Source organism: Acromyrmex echinatior, chromosome 17 (genome assembly GCF_024713525.1).
Source record: "Acromyrmex echinatior isolate Ae372 chromosome 17, ASM2471352v2, whole genome shotgun sequence".
In the NCBI taxonomy this organism is placed as follows: domain Eukaryota; kingdom Metazoa; phylum Arthropoda; class Insecta; order Hymenoptera; family Formicidae; genus Acromyrmex; species Acromyrmex echinatior.
Window position 1 is genome coordinate 5416515 of NC_141868.1, and position 26272 is coordinate 5442786.

The window sequence follows — 26272 nt, forward strand, 5'->3', positions numbered from 1 at the left end:
CAGATTGTCTTATAAGGTAAATTTTGCCTTTATAAAAGATCTCAGAATTTTTATTAGAAAAAATAGTAAAAATTATGACGTGTGTCACTAACTGTGTATGTACACATTCTTTATAGAATCTAATAATCCCATAAAGGAAAAATGAGTATATTTAATATGTTTACAACGTTAACATATATGTTAATATACCATTAAATGTGTTAATTTATATACATTTAAATACATATAATGTGTTTTATACAAATACATATAATTTTTTATATATTTTCTGCATCATGTTATGTTTTTTATTACTCTGAGAAAAAATGCTATATATATGGATATATTTTATATAATTATATATAAAATATGTCAATTTTTTTATATAATTATATAGAATTTTTTATAAAAAACATTTTTTTTCCGTGATGTGCATGTAATGAGTGCATAATGTTTTATAATATAAAGTTATAAAAGATCAAAACTTTTTACCTTTAACGTATTCAATTGACTTGACGTACTCATTGAATTGACAATATAGTATAATGTTGTGATATACTAAATGTATGCTTAATTCTCTTCCAAGAAATATACAAGAAAACGAAAATTTTGGATACGGTCAATGTTTACACAAAGAAGGCGTCTCCAAGAATTAAGTTAGTCGTTGAAATGCAAACGACCGATTATGAGAAGTTCTTCAATTACTTCAGAATGACATCGGAATTATTTGATAAACTGCTGGCATTAGTTGGACTATGGTATATATTAATTTTTTAGTTATTTGTATTTTACATTATTTTACTTTATAATGTATGATATAAATATAACATAACTAAATTCATTGACTCTAACCAATATGCGATTCCATGAAATAATGAAATTGAAAATTTTGAATATTTTAATTGTTTTAAATGAAACAAAAAGATATTTTAGATGAAAGTGAAATAGTTTCGAGAAGAATGTACTTTTCGGTCACGTTATTTTTTTTTAAATGGAAGCACTATGAAAATATGAAGAACTTTAATTTTTTTTTTGAAATTTTTTAAATACAATATATGATTTCATAATTATTCTACGAATAAAAGTACTAAGACAGAGATATCAGATATTTTATACTTTATTCCAACACAAATTAATATGAAATATTAAATATCTTGTAAATTATTAATTCTTTAATAATCGCACCTAAATACTTTTATAAACAGAATAATAAAGTAGTGAATCAATTTGTGTAAAGAAGACACATAATTGCTTAAAAAAATATGAAGGCAAAACGATTAATTTTAGAAATAAGCAATTGTGTTTCTATTAAATGATCCCACGCATTATATTCTATCCATACAAGTTTTATATGTAGAATAATTAGAAGAATTATATTAAAAAATCATATTATTTACAGAAGACTTTTTTTAGCGCGCTCACCTAGAAAAAAAACGTGATCAAAATCAATCAAAGTCAATCTCGAAATCCAATTTCACTTAAAAAATTTCTTCGTATTATTAAGAAAAAATGAAATATTCAAGAATTTCAATTTAAAAAGATAACATCCTGTGTAATTAATTTAACTGAATAAATCGATGATTACGTTATATTTTTAAAAGAAACATGTATGGCAAGATATGAGTGCAAAACACATTCAATTCTGAAATTGAATCTACAGACAATGAGGTTGAAAATGAAATTATGGCAAATCTTGAAATGCTCTTACAATATATATGTTATACTTTCTATAAGATTGGAGCAACATAAAAATTATAAAAGTTGCAGCTAACATGATTAAATCACACGATTAATTTTCTCACTTTGACTGATGATGGCAAAGTAAAGTGTTACGACGATATCATGAATGCATTTTTTAGTAATAATAATTATTAACTGTACAAACTTCACTTAGATATATTACATTTATTTAATTTAGGTATAATACATAAATGTTTGGATTGATGGAAAAAATTGCAGTATATCAAATAGATATCAAAGAGAAGATTACATGCATGAGTTGCGGAAAATGTTTATGTGATAGTTACCGATAACTACAAAACGTACAGTTGGGATATAAATAAGTGTGGGGAATTGGATTTAGGTACTCCCCAAACTTTAGGCAAATTATCTTTCATAGAAGAGCCATGTGAAATAACCTCATTTACAGACAAAACAATTGGTAACAATTTTTTTTTAAACATATTCCTAAAAATATATACATGAAGAATTTATAGCTACAAGCATTGTAGAATAACTTAATCTATTTAATCTTAATGTTTAGTCAAGGTAGCCTGAATCATACACTCGCTCTAACTGCTAAAGGGAAAGTCTATGGCTGGGGTTCGAACATATAGACAATTGAATCTGAATAACAGAGTTGACCTAATTTTATCTCCTATCAAGGTGAATAATTTGCTTCTGTAATTACATTGTGACAAATAGGAAACAGAAAAGCGTAAAATAAATCAAACAATTTTTTGATCAACAGATAAACATGGATAATGTAAAAAAAATCGGACATCGCTGTCATTGATTATAAAAGCTTTGTCAAGTTTAGCGTGGGACATATTTACACATACAGCTTTATTTTTAATATACCAATTAAAAAACTTGTTGTCTGTAAATGTACGAACGCATGTGACTCGATGATAGCTCATTTACCAATGTCCGTGGCCTGTGAATTCATAAATGAAGAATTTCACATATTAAATGATTTGGAAACTGCATTGAACGATCAGGTTAGACTTTACTCTGTATTTATTTGTTTCTCGAATTCAGTATTTTCAATGAAGTATCATAAGAATTGCAGTACGGTTTATTTTTACAATTTAGTTTTGAAACCTTAAAAGATGTCAAAAAAATTTCAAACTCTTTCAACTGATGGATTGTTAAAAATCGTAAGCAAGCCATTAATTAAAAATGCTTACAATCTAGAATGGATTATATTGACTGTTATAGTTCTATTCTTTTGTCTCTTTGATAAAGTCTTAGCGTATTTTTCAATACTATCTCGTTTCGTGATTTGATATGTTAAATATTTTTCTTTTTATTACACTATACATTTTTTTATTGCGTAACAAAAGAAAAGATTTGGTGATTACATAATACGCATGTGCATCTTTAATAATTTATTCGTGTTTTCTGTCTCTAGAGTCAACGAATGATTTCACGATAGTAATCGAGAAACAAACAATTTATGTTCACAAGGCTATCCTGAAGATTCGTTTTATATATTTTGAAAATATGTTTCGAGCTAATTGCATTGAAAGCAAACAAAGGTACATATTTATAAAAAAAGTGTATATTTTTTAAAGAACCTTTGTTGTTTTATTCATTTGTAATATTTCCACATATTTTTCAACATTATCGAGATTCGTTATTATAGATACGTTGTTTATAAAACATTTTTAGAATGTTTATATACTAGTAGAATCAATCTGTTATCTTTTGAGGACCTGTTAGGTGAGTTTGAGTTAAACGTAGTACATATTATATCTGCAATTTGCGATTAAATATCTCGTCATTGCAGATCTTTTGCAACTGGCAGATGAAGTCTGCCTGAAAAATCTCCAGATACATTATAGTACAGGAACAATAAAGAAAACAATTACTGTATTAAACGTCATACACTTCTTTAACCTTATCAACAAAATGGCGGAACACTACAGGAAGATGATAGAATTATTTTTTTTTCTATTGTGGATTTCTTTTTTTTCTGAGACAAAAGAAAGAATTATAGAATTTATAATGCATATAATAAATATGGGATTTATGTATTAATCCAATTGAGATTTGTTTTCCATTCTTCTTTCTATCCCAGTAAAATATTCTTCTCTTTAAAATTCTTATATGCAAATCTTTTACTTCACACGAATATCACTTTTTAACGCAGAATTCATTAGTTCTAAAAATGTATTTTTGTATTAAATGTTTTGTAATTCATTTATATGTGTGGTATCTATTCTTTAGGAATTAATGAAATATTGCTTCAACTTCTATTTTAAAAACATGACGAAAATAATACGGACAGAAGGTTTTCAACAAGTGCCGCAACAAAGGCTATGTTTATAGATAAAGAGAGAGATTTTTTTTTCATCAAGAATTAATAGATCTGGTTTAAAATAATATTTCTTGTTTTAAAGAGAAGAAGCATATAATGGATATTCTGTAAAAATGATTTATTATTTTTGTCGAAACAATTATTGCATGTATTATTCGATTTATAAAAAATGATTAAACAATTGTAAATAAATTTTAAATACAAAAGGAAAAAGTCAATTTAGAATTGTGAGATTAAATTATTTTAAATACATTGTATTTAAATATTGTTGAATGTTGACGTAAATGAAAAATAAATAATAAACAGTGATTGAAAACAGCAAAATATACAATTGTTGTATGGATTTTAAGAATCAATTGAGTATTCTTTCACGTAAACTATTATATTAAGAAAATTTTCATCGAAGAATCAGTTAAATACTCGAGCAATCCGTCAATAATATGCTATATACATATACCTATATACATACCTATATACTACCTGCTATACATACACTCGTCAACAAAATTATCGCATAGGTAAATTTATATCAAAATTTCACACAAATTCAAATAAGCGTAACTCCGCGAAAAATGATCTTATTTAAAAGTTTCCTTTTTCATTTTCAAAGATTACGTACTTTACGAAGTTTTCAATGAATTTTGAGTTTATCCTTAAACCCCCGTGATGATTGTCGCATTCTACACTACGGAGTGGAGTATATTTTTTTCGTAAATGTCATGATAATCATGGTAAAGTATGGACTTTTCTTTTAACAAATTAAAAAAAAATTAAGCTGTGTACGATTTTTTTTCGAAGAGATACAATGCATCAAACTTACGTATGCATTTTATTCCGCAATTACCGTCAGGATTAGCATATATTACCCTACAGGCACTACGGAGAGGTTGCTGATCGGATTTTGCGAATCGTGTGTTGTGTATGTCTGTGTGTGTGTGTGTGTGTATGTGTGTGTGTGTGTGTGTGTGGGAAGGAGGGAAGGTGAAGATACGAGCGAGTTTATTTACTCTTTAAAATTGTGTACTTTTTCCTCGTTTTCGCATGATTTCTTGTAAATGTGCATGCATATTGATGCAAACTCTAATTGAAGCCTGAAGAATTTCCTATATTCAATGCAATGCTGCTTCCAGTGCACTAAATTTCCTCGTTGCCAAAATCGCATTATATTGAAAAGAATCCTCATTATAAATGTTATAATAGCGCCAAAAAATTATGAAAAAATTGATATGAAAAAACAAGAAAGGGAAAAGAGTGCAGTGCTATAAATGTTTATAGTGCTGCAAAAAACTTATAATTTCTGAGTTATGAGTTAAGTAAAAAGTGGTGCAATTTCGACAACCTTACCGTATGTATGTATGCAGGATCCACTTGAATCGACCATCTGAAATATCTCGCTTATTTATGATGATATAAAAAAATGTTTCAAATGAAAGTAGAGCTGTAAAAATACTGTCAATTTTACAAATACTTACGGTAAAATGGTAATTTATTGGTAATTTTGGCTATATTTTTTGTCTTTATAGTTATATACGCTGTATTTCCGTACTTATGTATAAAATAAAATAACATTCTTTTAATATCCCTAATAAGAATCGCTGATAGAATAACAGGGCTATTGATTAAATCTAAACATATTATTTAATTATAACAAAACATGTATGACACATAGACGATTCATCTTTAAGTGCGTGGCTACTTGTCGCGTTAGGTCGCCGACGGTGTTGATCGCGATATTATAAATGGGTGTATATCAATTGTCCACATCACTAATTGGCTAATTAAAAATAATGTAATTTTATTAGTGAAGCAGTGAAAAATTACTAGGAACAGGCCGATGTGAGTGGTGTGTGCAAGTGCGCCATTCTTGTTGTAAATCGTTCCTGATTTGACATCCCTGCCTTAAATATTGTCGGTTGTCTAATTATTATATCAAGATATAGTATCAAAATGAAAATTTAATGTTAAACAAAGCGTTTTAAACTTAATGACTAAATACTCTCAAATTATTGTACTTTATTTTTCTATGTATAATAATTTTTTGAAATTATGATTTTACCAGTTTGGTCATTTTTATCTCGAAATGAAAGTGAAATAGTTTTGAGGGGCATTTTGGTCATGTTATTTTTTTTCTAGGTGGAGACGCCAAAAAGATATGAAGCTCATCTCTATTTTTTAAAATGGAATTATATGACATTTTTTTTACACAATATGATTTCTTTAATTTAATTATAAATTATTCCTCTAATTATAATTATAATTATTCCGCATATAAAAGTATCGAGATAATGATATAAAAAGAACCAACAGTTTACGAGATATTTTACACTTTTATTCTATATTGTATATATTGATATAAAATGTTAAATAATTCGTAAACTAGTAACTTTTTGATAATCATACCTTAATACTTTTATGAACAGAATAATGAGATGAAAGTTGGTGGAAAGAAATTTATTTAGCATTTTATGTCAATATGTGTCAAAGTAAAATATCTCGTAAATTATTGATTTTTTGACATTACTATCTTAATACCTTTATATAAAGAATAATTAGAGGAATCATATTGTATAAAAAAAATCATACAATTCCATTTGAAAAAGTGGAGGTGAGTTTTATATCTTTTTGACGCCTCCACCTAGAAAAAAGAATATAATCAAAATACGTTCCTCTCGAAACAGTTCCACTTCCATTCGAAATATTTTTTTATATCATCAAAAATAAGCGAGATTCAGACGATCGATTTAAATGGATCACCTTGTATATAAATAACGCACAGCAACGTGTTGAAAAATTTAACAACATAAGCGCATCCTGTGTGGAATAATTATTAATCTTAATCGGTGACAAGGGGAAGTTCCATTTGACCATGTAGCGATTAGAATCACTCACAACTTATAGCACTGATTTAATATTTTAAAGTTATAGGTATAGATCATAAAAGCTAATTTCTAATATAAATAACTCGAATCATATTCTAACATCATGAATACAAACCCTAAATAGATAATATTTATACTGATCTCTCAATAACACGAAGGTAAATTTATATTGATTTTGAAGGAAAGAGTTCGTTTTTTTCCGATTTCAATCGTCAGTACGCATCACTTGTGAAATAAAATATTGTTAAAAAAGATATTTAACAAATATTTCTACAAATTGTATTTAGTGTAACGTATCGATCATTATCATGTCTATTTCGCTCAAATTTGACGAAAACCTTATAACAGAGAAACAGCAAAATATAGACTTAATCACTTTCAAACGTTGGTAAGTTTAAAGTTTCTTTTTTTTTATTTTTTTAAATATACATCGACAAATAATTTGAAATAATAATAGACGGATATTGATGATCCAGAATTAGACTTATATTTTTAGTACATTGATTTAGCCAAAAAATCCAACGACATATTACATGTGCCTTTATAATATAAATGCGATTAGATTCTTCTTTGTGCATATTTTTATGCGACAATGAAAATTTATGTGTAAAGTTTAGTCCGGCTCTACAATAGATTTTAAGTCTTAAGCCATAAGAAATTTACCTGTTACAATCGAATGCAAGAAGAATAATTGATTATGATTCGTCCATTTCTTACGACTTAAGATTTAAAAATCTATTGTAGATCTGGGCTTATTCTACGATTGCGAAAGTCACAAAATTAAAAAAAGAAGACAACACAAGAAAACATTCGTTTGTATATTGATTGAAATTCCCAAAATTTTTATACTTAAAATAAGATGAACGCACATTTGAGCGTTGAAAAGAGAGAAAATTGAGAGTAAGAAGTACAAACAATATGAAAAGATTCAAGATTTTACGCCAATTCAATTTTCCACGTAGGCATCAAGAACTTGCAGATGATAAAAGCAACGTAATAGCTAATTAATATTCTTCGCGAAGTAAAAAAGTGATAATTATCATATTTAAATTTAAATTTATTATACTTTTTATGTCTGTATGAGCATAGATAAAACATATAAGATTTCTTGAGAAATCTTTCTTTCTTCTATTTTTTTTTAATTTTATAATATCAAGAAAAGATAGCAGTTTTTGTCTTTGTAAAACGATATACAGGATCGTCAATATTAATTACAAAAAGTGTATCATACGATCAGATCTTATGGCCATGCTATACAAGAAAACATGATTAACAAAGCTTGAGCAAAAACCAAATCACAGTTGAAAAATTTCAAAAGCGTACTTAAAAAATTTTAGATTTTTTTTGCTAATTTCTTACAGTTCTTACATCTTTTCATACGCAATAGTTATCGTTCTTTTCACATTTATTTATTTTATTTATTATTAGCTCAATCTACAACTTTTCCAATAAACTAAAATTCCGACAACCATCACTTACTGTTCTTCACAAAACGAGATACATTAATTACTTTCCTAATTAATCATTTATTTGTATTTATGGTAATATATATTTAATAACAATTGTAATTATTTTTATCCAAGGCTTGCACTGCAATCGTGCATCGACTATAAGAATGGTACTGGCTATATAGATAATGAATATCATCCGACAAAAGTGGATATTATGTTCAAAAAAAAAATAAAGTTGATGATTGCCAATATTACGGATAAGGGCAATGCTTTTTTGGTTACTCAAGACGTTGAGGTACATGAATAATTTATATATCGTAATAAAAATTGACATTTTATTGTATATTTTACTAGAATGAATCTTCGCTGAATTTGTTTGACATTTAAAAATTACATTATAGAACAGTGTATAAAGTACACAGAGTGTAAAAGAAGATTATCATTTTTATCTCTTAAATAAAATATATGGAAATGAAAAAAAGACAAATTGTTTTATAAGGTAAATTTTGCCTTTATAAAAATGTTTTTATTAAAAAAAAATAATAAAACTTATGACATGTATCACTAACTATGTACATGTCCTTTATAAAAGCAATAATCCTATGAAGGAAAAATGAGTATATTTTATATATTTACAACGTTAACATACATGCCAAATACATTTAATACGTTAATTTTTTTATATGTTTGTTATATCATGTTGTTTTCTATCATGTGCATATAATAAGTGCATAATGTTTTACAATAAAGTTATTAGGTGTTGGAATTAATTCGTAGCGTTTTTTAATGAAAGAATGTTATTTATTTCACATGAGCATTAAAAAATACATTAATGAAAGTACTTTTAAAACTTATAAATACTTTGTAAAACGTTACGAATTAATTCCAACACCTAATATAAGAAGTTAAAATTTATTTTTTTATATTTAATGTATTGAACAAGCTCATAGTATTGACAACAATTTTGTAAGTTTACTAAATATATGATCAACTCTCTATTAATTTTTGGGTTACTTTCCCTTATAGGAATTTAATACTAGTACTGGTCGCAATTAATCATTTAGTTTGAGTATTAAAAGTATTGTTAACAGCACTTTTAATACTAAAAATAAGTGATTAATTGGCCAGTTTTGATATTAGATTTCTATAAGAGTTTATAGTATTACATTATTTTACTTTATGATATAAATTCAATGTAACAAATTCATTGAATCCATATAAAGGATGATACACTGAAATTGAAAATTTTGAATATTTCAATTGTTTTTTATGAAACAAAAAAACGTTTCATATGAAAGTGAAAGAGCAGTTTCCAGAAGAACGTATTTTTTGGTTATGTTAATTTTTTTAGATGGAAGCACCACAAAGATTTAAAGAACTTTATTTTTTTAAATAAAATTATGATTTTTTAAATATAATATGATTGCGTAATTGTTCTACATATAAATAAAAATATTAAGCAGATACATCAAAGATATTTTATATTTTATTCTACATATTAAGATTTAGTCTTATGAAATAAGAATAAGAAGACTTAACTAAGGTAAATGTCCCAATTAGTGACAATCGTGAATGTTTTTCTTAATAAATCAATTAATATAGATCAATGGGTGTTGTGTTCATTCTAAAAAATGTGTTAGTATTCAAAATTGTATATGTTATCTATTACAACGAATTTTGAATAAAATTAAACGCTTTTGTAAACGCTAAAATATTATAATTGTAAGCAAGTTATTAATGATGACAAATCTAACAGATGCTTACTAACATCTTGTAAGGCAACGACTATATCGATGGTCTTTTTGTCGAATGATTCTAACTATTATTAAATTATTATTAAACTAAAAGTAAGCACCAAAATTAAATAGCTATTAAAAACATTGTGAATAATAACTGAAAACATCACAAAAATACATATTTTAATTAATGCATGTTAATTACATCACTAATCGGTACTCAAATTTTGTTTGTCTTTATTATTTATATTATTTTATTATTTATTACTGACATTCCAAACAAATATCATATAAAAATGTTCCTTAAATGAAATATGTAATTTATAAATATCACTTATTATTAAATTAAGAAACAATATTAATATTGTAACTTACAGTCTTGCAGAATTTAAAAAATATACAAATATGAGTTCCTAATCTATGAATTGTCTTGCTTAAATTAATAATAGGATACTCATGATTTTATACCAATTTGTGACAGCCGGTGCAGTTTCCTAACCTAAAACGACAGTATATTTTTATTAGTTAAATTGTTTAACTCCAATGTTTTAATCAAATTAACAATATATTGAGTACAAATAGTAGCAATTTATAGATACGATTAAAAATAATTTAAATTAAATTAAGATTATTTAACTGGATATCGGTAATAAGGACGTTCCTTTGTCTACAATGTGTGAATATTAGGAACGTTATATGTTTATATCAATGATATGGACCAATATGCATCATAAATTAGAACAATTTCGAATACACGTGTCATTAAATGATATAAAAACAACGTTTATAAATATATAATAAATAAATTAAGAAGTCCTAAGAAAATAAAAAAAATTATGTTATCATAATCTTAAATGTCCAAACTTTCTAAAAAAAAATTAATTTCATGTACTTATTGTACATACGTATCGACAATTTATTAATTCTCTTTTGCAAGTTACTTTATTACTAATTGAGACATTTAAATAGGATAAGGAGAAAAAAGTTAGTCACAGAAAATATCCTCTATACTGCCAGGTTCGCTGAACGGAATAACTTGCAACATCCTATCGTCATATTGAGCATTCATACAGTGAGTGCGAAAAGTATTCGTACAAAGAAAATATTTTTCAAAAAAACTTTATTTTTAAAAAGTAAATATTATCCAGAAATGATTCATCGAATTGATATAAATATTGATGTCGAATCGATATAAATACAATGATTTCAACATCAATTTCGACATCGATTCAATGTTTAATTGACGATCATTTTTGTTGATAATTAATAATTTATTCATAAATAATAAAATGGGCTGTATGTTTCTTAAAATTATTATATATATATCAAATTATATACCAAAAAGATGTATAATTATACAAAATATATAATATCATCCGAAAAATAAGTGAAAATTAAAAATTGTATTGTTTGAATGCTCAAAAAGTATTCGTGAGATAAGAAATTTAGCTCCTAAAATTAGGAATACGTACGAAGCTCGTTTATTTATGTTAGAATAAAATGTATTCAATTGTATAAAATTGCTAATTAATGTTTATTTTTTACAAAGATTTTTTTTTATAAAAAAACAAATTCCTTGTACGAATACTTTTTACTCTCATTTACACCTGAATACTTTTACAAACAGAATAATAAAGAGAATTAATTTGTGTAAAAAGAACACATAATTGCTTAAAAAAAATATGAAGTTGAACGATTAATTTTAGAAACAAGCAATTGCGTTTTCATTACACCAAATGATCCCGTATTATATTCTGTTCATATAAGTTTTATACGTATTAGGTGTTGGAATTAATTCGTAGCGTTTTTTAATGAAAGAATGTTATTTATTTCACATGAGCATTAAAAAATACATTAATGAAAGTACTTTTAAAACTTATAAATACTTTGTAAAACGCTACGAATTAATTCCAACACCTAATAGAATAATTAGAAGAATCATATTATGTAAAAAAATCATGTTATTTTATTTACAGTAGTGGAAATGACCTTTGTATTTTTTAGCGCTCCCACCTATAAAAAAATGTGATCAAAATATGTACCTCTCGAAACAATTCCAATTTCATTTGAAAAATTTGTTCGTATTATTTTAGGAAAAATGAAATATTCAAGGATTTCAATTTTAAAAAATAACATCTTGTATAATTAATTTAACTGAATAAATCAATGATCACGTTATATTTTTAAAAGAAATACGTATGGGAAGATATAAGTGCAAAAATTGCATTCAATTTTGAAGTTCAATCTATAGACAATGAGGTTGAAAATGAAATTATGACAAATTTTGAAAAGCTCTCACATTATATATATTATACTTCCCATAAAATTGATTGGAGCAACACAAGAATTGTAAAAGCTGCAACTAACACGATTAATTTTCTCGCTTTGACTGATGATGGCAAAGTAAAGTATTACGACGATATTATCATGAATACATTAGTAATAATAATTATTAATTTTAATTAGATATATTACATTTATTTAATTTAGATATATTACACAAATGTTTGGAGCGGAGGAAAAAAATGCAGTATACATCAAATAAATATCAATGAGAAAATTACATGCATGAGTTGCGGAACTAATTTTTATGTGGTAGTTACGAATAACTGCAAAACGTTCAGTTGGGGTATAATTTTGTATGAGAAATTGAATACTTTTATCAGTCCTATCCAAACCTCAGAAGCAATAGTTTTCGTAGAAGAGCCATGTAAAATAGCCGAATTTACAGGCAAAACAATTGGTAATTTTCTTTAAAACACATTCCTAAAAATGTAAAAATGTATACATGAAGAATTTATGACTGCAAGTATTGTAGAATAACTTAATCTATCTTAATGTTTAGTCAAGGTAGCTTGTGGGATTGATTATACACTTGCTCTAAGTGATAAAGGGAAACTCTATGGCTGGGGTTCAAACATTAATGGACGATTGAATTTGAATTACAGCGATGAAATTTTTTCTCCTATTATGGTAAATGATTTGTTTCTGTAATTGTATTATGACAAATCGGAAAAGAGTAGGAAAGTAAATTAAGAGTAAATTAAACTAGAGAATTTTTCGATCGGCAGATGAATATAGCTAATGTAAAAAAACTATCGGACATCGCCGTCATTGATTACAATAATTTTGTCAAGTCTAGCAAGGATGGATTTGTGTACGCATGGGGTTTTATTTTTGACATACCATTTAAAAAACCAGCCGTTTGTGAATATACAAACGTGTTTGACATATCCAACTCAATGACAGCTCATTCACCAATGTCTGTGGCCTATGAATTCATAAATGAAGAATTTCACATATTAAATGATTTGGAAACTGCATTCAACAATCAGGTTAGACTTTATTCTGTGTGTTTATTTGTTTCTCGAATTCTCGAATATTTCCAATGAAGTACCATAAGAATTGCAATACGATTTATTTTTACAATTTAGTTTTGAATCTTAAAAGATGTCAAAAATTTTCAAACTCTTTCAACTGATGGCATACTAAAAACCGCAAGCAAGTCATTAATTAAAAATGCTTACAATCCGAAATTGATTATACTGATTATCATAGTTCTATTTTATCTCCTTGGTAAAGTCTTAGCGTATTTTTCAATAATATCTCTCGTGATTTGATATCTTAACCCTCAATACCTACATTTCAAAAAAGTTCCTATCTACCGGATATTTGTAACTTAGCATCTTCTTTTGTTTGTATCTCAGATTGTAGAGCATCGATTTTAATTAACTTTTTTTTATCTATTGTTTGAAGATTAAGAAAAAGAATTTTTGAGTTAGAAAGTTTAAGATGTCATAGATACACAAAAGATATTTTGCAATAAGTGAAAAGGGGTCGGAAAAAAAAAACGTCTAACCTATCGAGGGGCTTATGCCCTTTATGGATACTGAGGGTTAAATGTCTTTCTTTTTATTACATTTTTTTATTGTGTAACAAAAGGAAAGATTTATTGATTACATGATACATATGTTCAATTTTAATAATTAATTTGTGATTCCTGTCTCTAAAGTCAACAAGTGATATCACGATAATAGTCGAGAAACAATCAATTTATGTTCACAAAGTTATCCTGAAAATTCGTTCTACATATTTTAGAAGTATGCTCCAAACTAATTATATTGAAAATAGACAAAGGTACATTTTTACAAAAAAATATTTAAAAAAAACCTTTTTTGTTTGATTTGTTTGTAATATTTTAATATATTTTTCTTGACAGCGTCATCGTGAATAATTATTATAGATATGTCGTTTATAAAAAATTTTTAGAATATTTATATACTGGTGGAATCAATCTATTATCTTTTGAAAACCTATTAAGTGAGTTTGAATTAAACGTGTCGAATATTACATATATGTTCGCGACTAAAGTATCTCTTTGTTGCAGATCTTTTGCAATTAGCAGATACATTATGCGAGAAAAATCTCCAAATGGATTGTATACGAAAAATAAAGAAAATAATTAATGTATCAAACGTCATGTACCTTTTTAACCTTATCAACGATATGAACGAAGAACATCACAAGGAGGTAACTGATAGTATTATTTTTTGTTTTTATTATGGATTTTTTTTTCTATTGTAAGATAAAAATATTGCAGAATTTATAATGGGATTAACATATTAATCCAATTGGAATATGTTTTCCATTTTTCTCTTTTTATCCTAATAAAATATTCTTCGCTTTAAAATTCCTAGACATGAATCTTTTACTTTATAAACAAATGTATATTCCATTCTGAAGTTCAAAGCCGGGACTAGGCATTTCGGCACCCGAGACAAAATAAAAAAAATGCACTCCTTGGTAAAAAATATTTGTTTATAACATGTGAAATATAACATAGTACAACACACATTTCCTCCTGTGAAAAAATCAAAGAGATTCTGAAAGTAGATGTAAAAAAAAATACCCGTGTCTCGGCGTTTTACCAGACCAGTCGTTAACGTTTTATATGCAGCCATTTATCGTATTTACTTCATATTGGCTTTTTACAATTGTTTTAAATTATATAATAATTTTTTTAAATAAATAATTGACGTTTTTGCATGTAAAATTATGCGATGAGTCCCATTACAAAAAAAATAACTGAGAATTTTTTTTTTATATATTTTCAAATTTTTGTATAATAATAATAATATAATTATAATTATAATTATTATAAGAATCTTGGTTATTTGATTTGCCGTTTATATGATTCTGATTTTGTATCATGAATAATAGATCAACAATATTCACCAAGCATGTGTTTGACGTTTTTTCCTTTGTTTCTCAATATCTTGAAAACGTTCACCATGTTCATCATTGAATTCACCGAAATTTGATAGAAAAAAATCCAAATGAGGAAAGTGAAGAAAGTGTATTTTGAGTGACATGTTAACTTTCATTGCATGAAAAGCCGAAATCATTTTAGCAACAATTTTTTTGTAATTGTCAGCTTTTTTATTACCCAGAAAATTTTTATATAGTATCAGTCAGTATCAAAACACGGGTATATTTTCTTAACATCTATTTTAGAATCTCTTTGAATTTTTCGTGGGAGGAAAAAAAATCGATTTTTGTCGTACTGTAATAAGAAATATTAATTAATAGTAATTAATAACATATACATATACTAATTAATAGTATTAATATTAATTTAATATAATTACGTATAGGAGAGGATTTATATGCTATAAAATTTACATATATGTTACAAATGAAACAGTTATTAAAATCACAATAATATTTTTCGTGTTTTGATAGATGCGAAATTATCAATTATTATATCAAAATCTATATTACCTTTCATTTTCTATTTCATTTTCAATTGAAAGATTTCCTATATTTTCCTGTATTTGATAATACAGGTCCACAGAAAAAAAGTACCATGTGCTGAGGTAAAGACTCAGCTATTCTTATGTATTTTGAGTCGCTGAATATAAATCCGACATAAAAATCGGATCATCCGGAGTAAATTTTCAATCTAAAAAATAGGTCAAAAACCTCGAAATCTCTGCTTTTATTAATATATTCTAAGATCATAGGCAAAAAACTTTTGATTAAACCTAAATCATATGTTTTCCGAGTTGAGAATTACATGCAAATATAGTGATACATAGGTGAAAACACCTACAAGTATCTGCTGCCATGGAGGATACTGGAGACGATGACAAATGCCCCGAATAACAGTCCCGAATGATTCGTTTTCTAATCCACCGTGGTAATGAAGCCAGCGAAGGCGTACTGCCTTGCAGGGAGCCAATAGTGTCTTATACAGCACAGAAAGATTGCAGAAACATTGCAGAATGATTTCACTAAAACATTGCAATATTATATGACGGTTGCGAAACGTTGCGAATAACTGCATTCTAACAATGTTAAGATATCCGCTGTTTGTTATATTGCAACAAAACGTTCCAGCATTATTGTAATGTATTTGGATAAATTTTTTAGGAAAACTCTAAAATGAAAACTATTTCTAGACAGATATCTCACTAACTTTAATTTTTCCACAAATTGCATTTCTAATGATATGTGCTTTTCAAAAGCAATTTTTTATAAAATCATAAAATATTCCAATGAATATAGTATTAATTCTGAAGGATAAATTTATTCGTAAGGATAAATCACATGTATGTGTGTGTCCCGAACAAATTACAAATATTATCCACATTAATATAATAATATAATTAATATAATACAGTCGCTTGATAAGTTAATCACAGTGATTCTTTTTAATTCGAAACCACTCCGAGTCAATTGAAATCGATTAAAAAAAGACGGTATGAAATTTATTAATAAGTTTAGGCGCCGGTTTATTCATGCGTTCACATCAGGCATAAATATCATTGATCACATAATTAATATTTCGATAAATCGTTTTCAGCAGCTTAATTGTTTATCGTCTTATCTGATAATGATTGTGTCCAGACTCGATATTATACAATCTTTTGATTTCATATTTAAAATAAATATAAAACTTAACTAATGAAATGGCTGTTAAATAATAGATCAATAAATTTTTTACTTAAATATAAAATGAATTATATTAATTATTATATCATAAGTTAAACTAAAAGACTGTACTACATAAATATTGTAAAAACTTTTATTTTTATATTATTATTATTATAACAATTAAAGAATTAAAGTTTTGCAACGTTGGAATATTATAAGCATATTACTGACATTTTGTAGGCATATTGTTAATTTACATTTCTGTAATATCTCTGCAATGTTACATTGCAATCTGCAATATTGCAGCAATATTGCTTCAATCTTCTGTGCTGTATAGGTGTGAAACCGTAATATGATCAATAACATTTAGAAGACAAAAGAGTGCGGAAACAGGCACGAACATAAATTGATCTTTTTTTAAATATTCACAGATACGATAGATATGTGATGCGAAGACCCTGGATGATCCTATTTTGATGTCAGATTCATATTCAGCGATTTAAAATACATATGAATAGCTGGGTCTCCCTATATGGTACTTTTTTCTGTATAATTTTTCTTAACTTAACGACAACCTTAAATAATTTTTCATTAACTTCAATTTAATGTATTAGCATCAAGTAATTTAAAATTATTGTTAATAAGTTAGAATATGTAGGAAATTAAATTGCCACTTTTGCGCTCCCTTTAAATTGTTTACATGAGGTAAATGCCTCGCTCACCACATCCGGCTCTGTTGAAGCTATCCACCTGCTAATATCACTTTTAGGATACGGTCAACACGATGCTACGAATGCTTTAAATAAAACAAATGCTTTGATTGGTCAATTTGTAAAATTCTTTTTTCTAATTGGTCAACCAAACGCTTCAAAACATTTGTAGTGAGACTTTAAGCCTTAGACAGAATTCATTAGCTCTAAAAATATATCTTTGTATTAGAGTAGAGCGGAATTAGTCGTGACATTTTTTTTAAGTTATAAATCTTCACACAATTACGATGGACTAATGGTAAATACTTTAAAACGTTGCATATCCATCTGACTAAATAACTGAGTATTTATAAATCATTAACATCTCATAACTAAAAAAAAAAAAATACGTTTATTATAAGAATGCAAAATGGATCAATATGCCACCTATGTTGAGCATCCTCGAAGGAAAATAATTATATAATGAGAAATGTATAATGAAATTATATACGATTAAAAAACTTGAAAGGATTATGTATATATTAATCAAATTTGTATTAATAGTGTAATAATTTGTAATATTCTCTCTTTTTAAATGCTTATTAATTAACAAAATTAGAAAATCTTTATTCTTTATAATAATAATTAAACGTAAAATATATATTTAATCGTTAAAATAGAATAAAAAGTATCGATAAAGATAGATTTCATTTGAGCAGCTGAGTTTATAAGGTTCGTTATGGATATTGGGTCTAATAAGCCCCATATTGGTGTTAACTGAAATACTTATTTATAACTAAAAAACCATAAATAAAATAGCAACTTAAATATTAAAGTTAAAAAATACGATAATAACTTCCAAAAATACATTTAATTGTTATAAATAATTTTAATTACTACATAGACCAAAAAGAATATTCATCTAATAATTTTATTTTTAATAGAAAATGAAAAAGCGCATATATTTGGCTATTGACAGACATAAATTATTGTATTAAGGCACAGTAATCTCTGTCTTTGTGCTACTTACGCAAGCATAGACGTATCTATATATATATATTAGGTGTTGGAATTAATTCGTAGCGTTTTACAAAGTATTTATAAGTTTTAAAAGTACTTTCATTAATGTATTTTTTAATGCTCATGTGAAATAAATAACATTCTTTCATTAAAAACGCTACGAATTAATTCCAACACCTAATATTTTGGTTATTTAGATATTTGCATTTAATCAATTTGCTCTTATGCGCAACTAACCCCGCTCTATCCTACATGTTTTTAAATTATTTATATGTGTAGCTTCTATTTTTTAGGAATTGATGAAATATTGCTTCAACTTCTATTTTAAAAACATGACGACTGTAATCCGGACAGAAGGTTTTAAAGAATTGGATGTCGAAACAAAGGCTATGTTAATAGATAAAGGGTACACCTTTTTGTCATCAGAAATTAGTAGTTCTGGTTATTTAGAATAATATATTTCTTAATTTAGAGGAAAAAAGAATATAATGGATTTTGTTCTATGAAAACGATTTACTCTCATAATCGAAATTGCCATTATTGCATATGTTATTTAATTAATACAAAAAATGATTAAAAAATAAGTAAATGAATAACAAATATAAAACGAAAAAAATTAATTTAGGTTGTGAATAAATTATTTTAAATAAATCATGTTGAAATACTGTTGAATGTTGTAAATAAAAAATAAATAAATAATAAATAGTGATTACTGAAAATGATAAGATATACAATTATTACATGAATTTTAAGATTCAATGGAATATTCCTTCACACAAATTCTTGAGAAAATTCTCATCGAACTCCCACGTCAAATAGTCGAGCATTCCGTCAAAAATATATTCAGATAGCAAAATGTTAGCAGAATGTCGATAGACTGGTAGCAGATTTGATTAGAAGATGTCAGCAGACTGATCATAACTGATGTCTCAGTCTGCTTCTATTCTGCTGACAGACCTATTAATATTCTATGCAAATAAACTGGCAGCAAAAATTAAGCAGAACCTGCTGACAGAATCTGATAACAGATTGCGAGCCAGAATCTGTTGACATAACTTGACAGCAAGTTGGCAATAAAAATCGAGCAAATCCTGCACTAAACTCCATTTTATGTGCGGACATAAAATGTATTTAATTATATTTTTTACAAATATGGACGTATAGGGCTTTACTTAAATTAAATTTGAGGCATATTAAAATCAAATATGGTTATATTTAGATTACTAATTTTTGGTGGGATTTTCACATAAAAATCTATTTTGTATGTCTGTAATTAGATAATTAAGAATTTATCCGGAATTTACGATTAAATTATATTTGATTTTTATTTGAAAATACATACTAATGGTTCAAACCAGGATTTCCATTTTTAATATGTTTAATCTAATATGTTTAATCTGTTTCTCTCTCTGTTGCTCTGGACAAGGACGCCTATGTATCAAGAATGAAGGAGATTCTCTCAGACACGAGTACTTAAGTCTTCGTTAATAAAGATCCAAGTAAAAAATTAACTCGAGACTTACGCACTTTTTTGGTGAGATGGAGGCGAGATCAATTTATTGACGAACTAACATACCGTAGACTGCTTATCCGATGGTGTTATACCTAGAGCTTACGGTCTGACTAAAATACATAAAGAGGGTTACTCATTGAGAGTGATTGTTTCATATATCAACAGTCCATTATATAATTTTTCTCTTTTTTTACACAATTTAATTAGTGACAGTATTCTAAAAACTCCCAGTTACATTAGAAACAGTTTCCATTTAGTTGAGCATTTAAATGGTTCTGTTTTTTATCCTAATTATGTTTTGGCTTCGTTGGATATAATATCCCTTTTTACTAATATTCCTGTTGAGCTAGCATTAAATAGCATCGACAGGAGATGGGTTTACATCTCGACGAAGACACGCATATCAAAAAATGAGTTCATTATTGCTGTCAGATTCATTTTAAATTCTACCTTTTTTACTTTTAACAATAGAACTTACAGACAGATGTTTGGCACTCCGATGGGTTCACCGTTATCTCCGATAATCGCTGACATTGTAATGCAAGATCTAAAAGAAACAGTACTAAAAAAATTGTCAGCACAACCTTTGTTCTATTTTAGATATGTAGACGATATTCTGCTCGCGCTTCCATCTGATATTGTCAATGACACTTTGAACATTTTTAATTCTTTACATACGAGATTGCAGTTTACCTTGGAGGTTGGTACAAGTGGCAGATTGAGTTTTCTTGATACAATACTGGTTATAGATAACCAGAGAATTATATTTGACATTTATCATAAAAAGACATTTTCTGGAAAGTTTCTTAATTTCCATTCAAATCATCCTCTGTGCCATAAAAAAGGTACCATCATCAGTTTTATTGACAAAATTATCCTATTATCACATCCACGATTCCAACAAAAAAATTTGATAGATGCTATTCATATTTTCTTAAATAACTGTTATCCTCTTTCCTTTATTTTCTCTACAATAGAACGCAGATTAAAGTTTCACAAATATAACAAAGATACTACACACTATTTACGTAATAAAGACAAATATTTTACGATTCCTTATGTTAAATCTATTTCTGAAAGTTTCCTTCCAATCTTTAGTATGTTTCATCAAATTAGCCTTTTCTATTCCTAACACTTTAAATAACTTCATAAAGAGAGGAAAAGACAAGCTTAATTTCCTATCCAATCAGAATGTGTCTACAAGATTTCATGTAATGATTGTGAGGCGAGTTATGTTAGTCAGACAAAAAGAAAATTGAGCACGAGACTACACGAACATCTCTGACATCAAGGAATACAGGTTCTCCTACTGTCATAACTGATCATCGAATCAATTTTGATCATAATTTCAAATGGAATGGATGTGAGAATTTTGGACTGCGAATCTTCTTACAATAAGAGATTGGTGTCTGAAATGATTCATATTAAAAGATAGAAACAAGGTTTTAATAGACAAAATGATACCGAATCTTTACTTGATACTTATTCACATCATTCAATCTCTTTCTCCTTCTTGACTGCTTTCCCTCCCCTATCCTTCTCTTCTCTCCCTACTTTCTCTGCCTTCCACTTTATTCTTTCCTTCTTATTTTTTTCCCCTTCCCTTTTTAGTTTTCCATTTCAACTATCTCTTTCTCCTTCTTGTTTTTATATGTCGTACTTTATATCTTAATTTCCTAGAGAGATGATCAATTTCGATTCCCATTGCATTGCCTAATCGATAATACATCATTTCGACACACATAAGGTACTTATAAATTTATTTGTCCTAAACTCATCATACATATACAATGAATGTCGGCATTTTACTCTTTTTCTATCATCATTATTATTTCTTATGTGCTTGTCTTATAATATCAAAGATAATTTTTGCCTCTTTCTTTTAATTTTGACTTATTATTTGCGACTTGTTTTGTACCTTTCTTTTTATTGTTTCCGACTCGATTGACTTTTCTTATTATTTTTATTTACTTCCGTCGTTAATTTATTATTATAATTTATACTTGCTAACAGAAACATGTTCGTCCTTATACACACACACACGATTCGGAGGAGCATATTTGTGTCAAGTATAATCGTTTGTTTGATTTCCTCTCAATTTGGAGCGAGTTTTATAGTTAATTTTGCGTCCGAATGCGAATTTTACTTAATTTCTTATGTTTTTATCTACGTTACAACTCTATTGTTAATTTATTTGTCACATTAATTTATTTGTCACATTGAAAATGATCCAACAAGGATCGAAACGTTTGTTTTGTTCACCTTCTGATTGTCAAATTATAATTTACGTTTTTAATTTTATGACATAGTTTTATTTTATTTTTTAACTATTTATACAGTTTGTCAATTTATGTTTTAGGTTCGTAGCCCTTTTTCCTTTTTACTTATTATGTTTAATCTATTTAATGTATTGCATAATAAAAGTATATTATCTCTACTTGGAAATCTATTACTAATAAATTCCGAAAATAATTCAGAAATCCAAATAACGTATAGAGTACAAGAGTAATATATGTGTATTATTAGGAAATCCACAGCTCATAACAATAGGACCTTCTGCGTTTATGCACTTATTCTAGATTTTCACTTATATATAAACATGTATTAATGATTTAAGATTAAACATGCCAATTCCATATATATCACACAAAATCGGAAGGTCTACCCTTTCAGAACTTTATCCGATTCTTTAATGTGATTGGCTCTTGTCTTTAATTTTTTGCTCGATTTAAGTGTATAGAAACCACAGTAGCTGCGTTCAGTAGAGAGAACTGTAATCAATTAATACTAAGTGATTCTTTAATATGATTAATTTTTGCCTTTAATTTTTTTCTGGATCTAAGTGTAGGACTCAATCATATTAAAGAATCACACTAAGAATGGTGTCCCATGACAGTCGGATTTTCGGAAAACGGAATCTCAGAAATAGAGAGTCAATCAATCAGAATTATTGGGTTGCATTACTGTTTTGTACATATACGTTAAATACAAGATTATCGAAATTGAATTTCTATATATATAAAAAGAAATTTATCATTAATAAATAATTGTTCAATAAGAATTTATTATTATAGTATATAAGTATTCATTTTTCCAGCATATAGGTATAACTATTTAGATCGTTAGGGATAAAATTGCGTGCTTGTCTGTCCGAAAATTTTGTGGTTAGGTTCCCCTAGAGAGCCTCTGTGAGCCGCTTTTTTAGCGCATGCGCGTTTTGAATATAATTCACTGCAGTATTAGATTCTGATTTTTACTGTATGTGCCCAATTTTGACATTTTTATGAAATTACATAAAATTTTTTGGTAAATCAATAATTGAAATTATAAGACTACATAAAATAATAAATATATTTACTATTACATATAAAGTAATTTATATACAGTACTGAAAAATATGTGAAGAAAGAGTAGGATTTCGGAATAATTACACAAAAATAATGCATTATGATAGAAAATATTTTGACAGAAATTGTAAAGAGTATCAACATTTATTGCAAGGATAAGGAAAAACTGCCAAAAAAACTTTACCAGTATTCAGAAAACAAAAATATGTTCTTTTAATGCAAAAATATTAGATATAACATGCAATAAGAAAACAATATTAAATATTAAATTTTATAGGATCAATATATTAGGTATAGTAAAAAGAAATCCATTATTTTTACTATACCTAATATATGCAAGAAGAAATTAATAATAATTTTATACATATAAATAATATACAATATAACATGTATTTATTATATTCGAAGCACTTATCTGAAACAAATAAACTTAACAAAAAATAATTAGTAATTAATAGTCATTTAATATAATATATATAAAAGAAAAATTCGACTAGACACTTGTTTATAAAATTAAAATAAAATGATAAATAAATATTAATACTGAACTTTATTAGAAAAATATGAATTTAATAATGAAAATAAGATAAAAACAACAATATAATTATTAAAAAACTAAAAATAAAACATAAAATTAATGTTTTGAATATAAATTCTGTGTATTATAAAATTCCAAATGTCTTTTATTAGATTCAAAACTTATACAATTTATATTTTTAGATTGAAAAATCGATCGAATTACAAATGGCCGAAATGATTTCATTAGACAATCGATTACATTTTTTAATTTTTACATCACTTATTGAATACATCACTAATTGAAAATATTCATTCCACTTCAGCATTAGAATGAGGCATTAGTAGAGACAGAACAGTTTCTACGAATAATTTTAAAGTTGGAAACTTTTTTTCATCGTTAAAATCTTTTAAGTTTAATATTCTTTTCCACATTTCATCTATTTCTAAGAAAGTTAGTTCTTTTTTTTCTAAAGTATTAAAGGTAAATTTTACCATTCAAGTGTGAATTTGATAACATCAATGTTTTCTATTTGCGTGGCAATATTAGACAATTATTAAATGTATTTCTACTTTTAATAAAAAGTGCAACATTAGGATCTAAAAAACTTAGTTTAAAAAAGTAAAAGATTTATAAGATAAAGGTTTCATTATTTCTGTAAGAGCTGTTTTATAAAAATCTAAACATTTTAAGTTAATTTGATGCACAAATTCAAGAGATTAAGCTAATAAGAAGATTTTACACTCTGGTCCTACATATAATATATTAATCAGATATTTAATATTTTGATTAACGTCTATATTCAATGTAACAATTTCATTTAAAGCCTTGGGAATAATAAAGTTTTGAGCAACTTCATTAATTATCTGATTACTACAAATATATAATCTATGAATTAAAATTTTACATGATTGAAATAAGACATTAAATAATATATTTAAATAATTTAATAAATATTTAAGAAATAAAAAAATAAGCTTTCATACTATTATCATTTAATAATATCAAAATATCTTCTGCAGATTTTGATTGGTCTTCTACTGCTAAAGTAAAATAATTTTTTAAAACTTCCCAATTATTAAGCAGTCTTACGACATATTTATATAAAATTAGCCATCAAGTACTACAAAATTTTAAAATTTTGTTTTTTTAAAAAAAAATCTTGATATTCTTCTAAAATTGCACATCGTTTTGCATTGTTCGAAACGTAAGTAGTAACATTTCTAATCAAATTTTCACAACTTTGCGGTAATTTTTCGCAGGCATTTACTTGCAATTAACTCGAAGGAATGGCAAATACAATTTAACATTATTAAACTAGGAACTTCAGATTTTAATTAGAATTTAAATTAGAAAAGAAGAAATTATTACGTTCAATTATAATCGAAGCATTATCGCTTGCCATTCCAATAATATTTGTTAAAGGAATTCTATTTACAGAAAAAAATTCTTTAAAAGTTAAAAAAATTTTTCTACAATCTCTTGCATCTAATGCTAATAACTCCAAAATTGCGTTTTTATTTTCTTATTATTAAGGCAAATATATCGTATGAGCAGGCACATAAATTTCGTATCTGTAATATCCGTGCTTTCATCTTAATTAAATCGAATTAAAATCGAAAACTTACATGTTTTTAAATTTTTAATTAGCTTTCCAGTTTCGCCTTTTGCCAAAACATCTTTTACAATATTGCTGCACTTAAGTCGACCCAGTGACAAATCTTGTAAAATTTTAGGTTCCGAACAAATGTCTTTTAATAAAGATATCAAATGATCTGCCTGATGATCTGGTGTAAAATCTGATGATGTGTAAAAGCAATGTTCGGCAAAAAAGGTTGATAGTTTTATTTCTCTTTTGTTTCACTTTATCATCATGAGAAACGTTACTAACATTATCGAGGTTTTGATTTTGATTTTTTATTTTATCTATATGTTTAGCCGTTTGCGAATGCTTATAATATCTGTTCTACAATATTTAAAGTTATAATTATATATATTGCAAAAAGCTTTATTTAAATTAGAATGGGGAGTTAACTATTCTTTAAAAATATTCTCATCTAACCACGAATTTTGAAATTTTCTATCATACTGTTTTTTGATGGCTCCTTTAGCAACATTTGAATCCATATTACACAAATATTATATAAATTATAATTACATAAA

General features: G+C 26.5%; 2 protein-coding genes across 3 annotated transcripts; both read left to right on the forward strand.

Annotated features, from left to right (window-relative positions):
* The first annotated feature begins 1051 nt into the window (after positions 1-1051).
* LOC105146150 (RCC1 and BTB domain-containing protein 2-like) lies at positions 1052-19479 on the forward strand. Of its 2 annotated transcripts, none has more exons than XM_087415088.1 (10): positions 1052-7288; positions 8484-8646; positions 12278-12490; positions 12578-12830; positions 12933-13060; positions 13159-13422; positions 14100-14224; positions 14307-14407; positions 14475-14617; positions 19012-19118. In XM_087415088.1, exons 1-10 carry the CDS (start codon positions 7209-7211, stop codon positions 19030-19032), a joined length of 1491 nt encoding a protein of 496 aa, XP_087271214.1. In that variant the 5' UTR covers positions 1052-7208; the 3' UTR covers positions 19033-19118. The 2 variants fall into 2 exon arrangements, with proteins under 2 accessions (XP_087271214.1, XP_087271213.1); XM_087415087.1 differs by having other exon boundaries at positions 1056-7288; positions 19026-19479.
* Positions 19480-19598: 119 nt separating this feature from the next.
* On the forward strand, positions 19599-21432 carry LOC147906904 (uncharacterized). Its single transcript, XM_087415277.1, has 2 exons — positions 19599-19612; positions 20453-21432. The coding sequence occupies exons 1-2, from the start codon at positions 19599-19601 to the stop codon at positions 21375-21377; spliced, it is 939 nt and encodes a 312-aa protein (XP_087271403.1). The 3' UTR covers positions 21378-21432.
* The last annotated feature ends 4840 nt before the right edge of the window (positions 21433-26272 follow it).